The 7575-nt window shown below is 45.8% G+C and overlaps 1 protein-coding gene across 1 annotated transcript in view; it reads left to right on the forward strand.

The window, feature by feature from the left end:
* Nucleotides 1-7034, forward strand: part of LOC119518063 (chaperone protein HtpG-like) — a 33244-nt gene extending 26210 nt beyond the window's left edge. The window contains 4 exon segments of the mRNA XM_037815148.1: nt 2804-2925; nt 4826-4944; nt 6424-6492; nt 6955-7034. Of these exon segments, the coding sequence (XP_037671076.1) occupies nt 2804-2925; nt 4826-4944; nt 6424-6492; nt 6955-7034 (390 nt within the window).
* The last annotated feature ends 541 nt before the right edge of the window (nt 7035-7575 follow it).

The raw sequence follows: 7575 nt of genomic DNA on the forward strand, positions 1-7575 counted from the left end.
AAAGTGGGTGACATCCATTTGCCAGATTTCATTTGGGATGAGTCCTTTTGGGTTGACTCCCAAGTGAGGGACTGGCAATTGGGTTACACAATTTTTGCAGGTTTTAACAATTTCCCTTGCTTGTTCTCTTGTAATATTGAATTTTAGGTGGAGAGTGTTTGCATTTAGGTGGTTTTGAGCTTGGGCTTGGGAAGCTAAGGTTAGAGAATTGCAGAGATTGGGGCATATTAACTGAGTGGCAGTGTCTGCTAGCGCATTGCCTTTTGCAAGAGGACCCGGTAGATTTTGATGGGCACGGAGGTGCCCCACGAAGAAGGGGTGCTGTCATTTGAGAATTAGTTTTTGTAGCTGTGAGAATAAGGGGACTGCATTGGAGGAAGGTTTGATAAATGGAGTTGTTTCTAATAGCGGTATAGACTGGGCTATGTATGCGCTATCAGTGTATAAATTAAAAGGTTGGTTCTGAAGGTGGGAAAAAACCTGCAGGACTGCATAGAGCTCGACAAGTTGAGCTGAAGTATAGGGGGAGCGCACGGAAAATGCTTGACCCTAGATGACGTATGCTGTGGTCCCATTTGCTGAACCGTCAGTAAAGACTAAGGTAGCAGAGTCTATGGGTTTTGCTTTAGTGACCTTTGGGAAGGTGAATTGATGGATTTTGGTGAACTGAATTAATGGATCACTGGGGTAATGGTTATCAATATTGCCGGGAAATGAAGAGCATGCGATAGCCCACTTGTCGTCGGTTTGGGAGAGCCAATGGATTTGATCTTGAGTGTACGGGACGATAAGGGAATCAGGGTCCTTTCCAAACAATTGGCGACTAGTTTGTCGGCCTTTAATTATGAGGGCAGCTATAAGAGAAATGTATGGCAAGAGCACTTTTGATGGAGTAGCGGGGAGGTGAACCCGGAGCAATGGGTGGCCTCGCCCATTTGGCTGTTTTAAATTGGATTGCCAGAAAACCCCTGTAGGTGTGTGAGTTGTAGCAAGAATTATAAAGATTAAAGGTTGGCGGTAATTTATTTGATAGCAAGTTTGACTTTGGATAGCTTGATTTATGATGGTAAGTGCTTGCATTGCCTCTGGAGTTACGCTTCGGGGAGAGGAGGGGTTTGCGTCTCCCTTTAAGATATTATTGAGCGGCAGAAGGGTCTCAGTGGGCAGTTTTAGGTAGGGGCGAAGCCATTGAATGTTCCCTAAAAGTTTTTGGAAGTCATTTAGCATTAATAGATGGGAGGTTCGTAGTTGAATGTGGGGTGTTAAAACTTGCTGGTGCCAAAGCTTGAACCCCAGATAGGAAAAGGGGTCTGAAGTTTGCACCTTGTCAGGAGCTATTTGAAGACCTCTTGCTGTTAAATTTTTTAGAAGGTCTTGAAAACAAGAGTGTAAGTTGGAGATGTTTGGACCTGCTAATAGGATATCATCCATGTAATGAAGGATGTAGATTTGTGGCCATAGGTGCCTGATGGGGTTAACAGCGTCTGCAACAAACTTTTGGCATAAAGTTGGACTATTGGCCATACCTTGTGGCAGGACCTTCCATTGAAATCGGGGCATAGGGCCTTGAAAGTTGATTTGAGGAACACTAAAGGCGAAATGTTGCCTGTCTTCTGGGTGAAGCGGTATGGAAAAAAAACAATCCTTTAAATCTATAACTATTTTGTGAAAACCGATAGGGATAGCAACTGGCGAAGGGAGACCAGGTTGTAGCACCCCCATGGGCACCATTGCTTTGTTTACAGCTCATAAATCCTGTAACAGTCTCCACTTGCCTGACCTTTTTTTTATTAAAAAAATGGGAGTGTTCCAAGGGGACTGAGTAGGCTCAATATGTCCGGCGTTAAGTTGTTCCTGTACTAACTCTATAGCCGCTAGGGTTTTTTCCTGAGTCAGGGGCCATTGATCAACCCATACTGGTTCTATGGATTTCCAGGAGATTTTTTCAGCATGGGGTACAGGGATGTCAATGGCCATCAGGCTAAATTTTGGGAGAGCCCGAGTCCTGTTCTAGCTGTATTAGGTGTTATAGAGATGGGCTGTCTTATTCCTTGATTAGCTTTGCCTAGGCCTTTGCCAGGGAGAAAGTTCATTTTGAGCATTTGAGCAGTAACTGTATCACTAGGGCTGCACATAAAAACTTTCATTTGAGTTAGGATATCTCTACCCCAGAGATTAACGGGGAGATGGGGGATAATATATGGTATAACTGTACCAGCGTTCCCTTCCTCATCCTCCCATTTTAGGGCTTGTGAACTTTGTAGAGGATTTGTGGCTTCACCTATTCCTTGTAAGTGGGTGGCAGCGGCTGTGAGGGGCCAGGATTTTGGCCAGTGGTTTGAGGATATAACTGTGGAATTGGCCCCTGTGTCTAAGATTCCTTCAAATAGCTTGCCATTAAGTTTTAGTTTTAAGGTGGGCCGATTATGGGATATTGGTTGTGCCCAAAAAATGTCAGAGGATTCAGGGCCCTCTGTGGGGCGCTGGAGTTTTTTGAAGTTTGAGTTGACATGCTGAATGGGGAGTATTATAAGTTGTGCTATTAGAGTGCCAGAGGGAATAGGGATAAGATTGTTTGAGGTGGCTGTGATTATTTGTATTTCACCTTTAAAGTCATTATCTAGCACACCTGGGATGACTTGGACTCCACGCAGGGTGACACTAGCTCTCCCTAGAATGAGACCAAAGGTATTTGGGGGTAAAGGTCCATAGACTCCTGTAGGTATGAGGAGAGGGCTGGTTTCTGGGGTTAATATTGATTCGGAGGCGGTACAGAGGTCCATTCCTGTGCTCCCTGCTGTAGCTCTCCATAAGTCTGAGATATGGCAGCGTGGTTTGTGGTTGGGAGCGCTACGACTGGGGATGGTTGAACAAACCGTATTGCCCCTGGGTTTGTTCTGATTGGGGCCTGGGGCTGGCCCCATTGTGAGTTTCCCTGGGGCTTAGGCTTAAGGGGTTGGCCATTAATGTCTGCGCGAGAGTGGCACTCAGATGCCCAATGGAACCCTTTTCTACAGCGGGGACAAATAGCGGGTGGCAATGGGGGTTTTTTAGAGATGGGTGAAGAGGAACTGGTTCTTGGCACGGGGCAATTTTTTGAAAAATGGCCAGGTTGCTTACAGTTATAGCATGTTGGAGGCTTAGTTTGTGCTGCAAAATTTTGAAGGGTGGCGCCAATGGCTATTCCAAGAGTTTGAGTGGGCCCGATGCCAGAACAGAGTTTTATGTAATTATTAAGATTGGTATTGCGAAAGGGGCGGATTGCTGCTTGGCAGGCAGCGTTGGCATTTTCATAGGCCAGGTGTTTAATGAAATCACTCTCGCTTTCGCTGGCCCCAAATAGACACTCAGCCATGTTTTGCAGGCGGCTGAGGAAATCGGTATATGGTTCATCGGGTCCCTGTCTTAATTTAGCGAGAGAGGCAGTGGCAGCACCCTTTTCTGGAAGTTTTTTCCATGCTCTAAGCGCGGCCATTTGTATTTGTGCTAGGAGGCATGGGGGAAATTGAGCTTGCTTGTCATTTTGATGGTAGGGGCTTTGACCTAAAAATTTGTTCAATGTCCATTTTTTAGAGGTGGCTTTGCGGGCATTATGAGTGGCATACCTTTTACAGTGCTCTTCATAATCGGATTTCCATAACAGGAAATCGCCGCCGGACAAGGCAGCTCTGGCTAATTGGGACCAATCGTTAGGAGTGAGTTCCTTTTCACTGAGGCTTTGTAATAAGGTGAGCGTGAAGGGGGCGGTAATGCCATAATCATTCACTACCTTTTTTAATTTTTCTAAATATTTTAAACTGAGTTTTTTATATTTAGCTGTTGAGGTAGTACTAGCTTCCTCTTGCTCCTCTTCATCAGAACTGGGGGGGTTTGATTGTTCCTCTTCCTCGCTTTCGCTACTAGAAGCGCCATTTTGGGAGCTAGCGGCGCCATTTTGGGAGCTAGCAGCGCCACTTTGGGAGCTAGTGGAAGGGTTTTGGGTCTGACTATGTGTAACTGGAAAGGCGTAGGTGTGGTGAGTGCAATGGGGACGTGGTGAGCGGGCATTTTCTGGGAGTGCAAGGGCAGCAATGCTTTGAGTTGCCGACCAGAGGTCGGCAAGCAAACTGGCAGCTTGCAGCTGCTCTTGATTAAAGGTTTCTTTAAAATTACCGGCGTGTAGCCGGAGATTTTCTGTGGCCTCTTCTAAAGCGTGGAACTGAGGCAGAGACGTGACTGGATAAAAACGAGGGAATGGATTGGGAAAATCAGGATTATAAGGGGGTGGCTGAAATGGGGGAAGGGAATTGGTCTCAAAAGAGGAACAGATTTTAGCCTCCGGTTTAGCCTCTGGGTTTTCCAACAGGGGAGAGATTTTAGCCTCTGGTTCGGCTTCAGGCTGATCCGGCGGTGGACTGGCCTGACTGGTTGGGGTATTTGGCCTACTTTTGTTGGGGTCTTTGTTTAGGGAGTTTTCAGGCATATTAATAATTACTGAGCTGCATGCTGAAGCGGGACGAGAGCGTTCCCTTAAAGCTTCCTCTCCTCTTTTGCAGTGTTTGAATGTCTGGGGCGGAAGAATGGACTCTTAGGATTTCATCAATTAGGTTCCAATAAGAAAAGGCAGTAACCGGGACCTTTTCAGGACCAAAGGTTCTGAAGTAGTCTTTTAGACAATCTCCGACTCTTAGCCAACACTGGTGGTCTATAGTGCCTTCTTGAGGGAACCAAGGGCAGGTTTTTAGCAGAAAATCAAAGAAGCGTGTGAGATCTTTTTTCTTAACTCTAGTTCCCCGTGTCTTGAGCAATTGTTTGACCTGACTAACATATAATTCATGTTGGGAAGTTGCTTGTCCCATGGTGGGGATGGGGGCCTACCTTTTTCTTTTCCTTTTCGCCGGCGCTGGTTGACTGCTGAACGGATCTGTCTCACGAGCGAGTTTCTTCGTGGCGATCCCGGGTGCGGTGAGTGTGAGAGCTCTCTTCTTAAGCGCGGCGTTCTATCCTTCACAAGGCTTGAGCCCCACGTTGGGTGCCAGTTGTCCCGGCCCGCGGGACGATCAACGGAAGCTCCAAGTCCTGTGAAGGAAGAATGGTATGGGACAAGAGACACGAGGAATGACAGCAAGACAGGTTTCTGATCCAGCTGCAAAATTTTATTGAGGAGGCTGAGCATATATACTCTAGGGTAGGATGGAGGTGGCTAGTAAGGACGGGTGGCGATCTAGGATTGGCTGCTGCTGTTGCTAGGGTGGAAGGCAGATGTAGGGGGATTGGCGGTTGCTGTTGCTGGGGTGGAAGGCAGATGTAGGGTTAGGGCTTTTGGCGCGAACCACTTCCGTAAAGAAGGTGGAGGGCAACCTAAGCTGTTGTTGCATCAGCCCCGGCGGCCATGTTTCCGGCATTGCTGAAAAGTGGACTTCATGCATGCTACCTTAATCGTCCACAACAATCAATAGATAACTGACCAGAAAAAAAAAATGTAAGATATGAATCTAGACGGGATGACGGTGTTTCTTCTTTCTTCCTTCATTTCTACCATCATCTTTGATATTTCGCATTTGTTTGTGACAGAGGGTATTCATGGTGTTACTGTTTGGGGATGGATTACGCCTAAAACGGTATAGTAGCCATACACCAAATTAGTCCCTACTGTGGGTACACTGCTGTGAATACATAAGACAATGTGTTTCATCTTAAATGAAATGCTGGAAGCAAAGAGAAAGAGTCACACATTTTGTTTCTCCATTAACTTCAGGGGTTAGAAAAAAGCTTTGGTCACAACAGAAAACAAAGCAAATGTTAATATACTGTAAAAATAAAATAAATGCATTCCACAGAACTTTCAAGGAAAGGTGTTGTAGAGGATTTCGGGAGAACGGGTAGGATCATTGCCCCCTGAAACTACACTCTTTCCCATCAGCACATTTGGGATCACGGAGGTCAGGGAGGTCTTCCTTGAAATTCCATTGTTACTAAATTTCAATTCGAGGCTGAACATACACAATGCCCGATCAGGGTATTCTGTCTCCCAAAGTCAGCACCATGTTTAAAGGGGATGAAGGGTGGGTTTTCCGACTTCCCAGGGGATTCCTTGGAGTGTCAGGACAGGGGAGACTGGCCCCCCGGGCAGAAGATCCGTTAGGGCTATGGGAATTGTTGGACCGAGGTTGAAAGGATATTCAGAAGTCTCCATCACCCCTGCCATCTGAATGCCCCTCGCCTCTCCCAAATTAAGCCTTCAAGACGCTGAAAGGTTAACACTGAACAATCATCACCATTTCCGTCCTGCATCAATGGACTGCCTTGAAAGCGTCTCAGAATTTCTGCCATTACACAGATCCTGGGCAGGTACAAAATACAGGAGGAATGAAGGCGATCAGATGACAGGGGAAGCGAACCTCCTATGAAGTAGAACTTGTTGACTGCTCTGACTCATCCCAGGTGCCCACAGCTTCCTTGAAATCATGCGGTTTCTCGATATGTGCATGCCCGAGCCTCATCACGGTCCCGGTAACACTGTGAACAGGGGAAGCTAAGCGCCCATCCTCAAATGCACAGACTGCTTCTGCAATAATCAGAAGAAACTTGGGACAAAACACGGACAGGGGTATTTCTCTTAAAGCCCCAAGCAGCCCAACAAACCAGGAAGCCGCCTGGAACTTTTGGGAGAGTCAAATGCTCACCAAACCTCATGGGTACACTTGTAATGTGGGCTGAAAAAGCCAGACTACACAACTACGTCAGATGGTAAGGGCCACAATTCCTCCCCAAAATTCTTACCCAGGTTTGGTGCCCTTTAAATTTTCGGACCCAAGAAAGACACACTGTACTTGAGGCCTGTCTCTTAGCAACCCAGTGCTCATTGTGAGTTATATGGGGGGAGTGGGGGGTCTTGGGTGACTGCGCGTTTCAAGGAACCACCTGAAATCTAGGCCGCTTTGTGAACCTGGTCTGCATCTGTTTTCTTCCCAGGTTCAGTGGAACTGAAGTTTACTTCAGCAGGTTTCTTTGTCCTGGTGTTTACCAATGTTTATTTGACAGCTAAAGGGTAAGGAAATCTTATTTGGAGTGATGGGAAGTATGTTTACCTCTTGGTGTTGACGATAGCAGATTCTGCACACCGAATTCAGCTGAGAAGTCTCTCTGATAGTGCGAAAGTTGGAAAGGAAGCAGAGTATATACACGTATTTATAAGAAACGAGAGGAAGTTAAGTAACATAGGAGACTGCACCAAAAGACATGACTGTTATGTAAATCTATGACCCGAATTAACACTAAAGTTTGGAATACGAGAAATGTTTTTCATCATATGTCCTGAAGATACCACATTAATGCAAGCCAGGACCAGTATGCTGAAGGAAAGTAGTTACTTGAGGTAACATGATTCCTATAACTTTTCCTTCTCTCAATCGGAAATATCCCTGAGGTTGTTTTTTCTTGGTGTGTGTGTGTTGGCTTTCCATTTAGCTTAACTTAAACATCAGTTAAAATGGCATAGAATTTAGAAAACACATCGATATTAGTAAATAATCAAATGAAGGATTAATACTTTTATGCCACCTGTCCTAAAATCCGCAAATTCTAAACGACCAA

The sequence above is a fragment of the Choloepus didactylus genome, chromosome 21, assembly GCF_015220235.1.
Source record: "Choloepus didactylus isolate mChoDid1 chromosome 21, mChoDid1.pri, whole genome shotgun sequence".
In the NCBI taxonomy this organism is placed as follows: domain Eukaryota; kingdom Metazoa; phylum Chordata; class Mammalia; order Pilosa; family Megalonychidae; genus Choloepus; species Choloepus didactylus.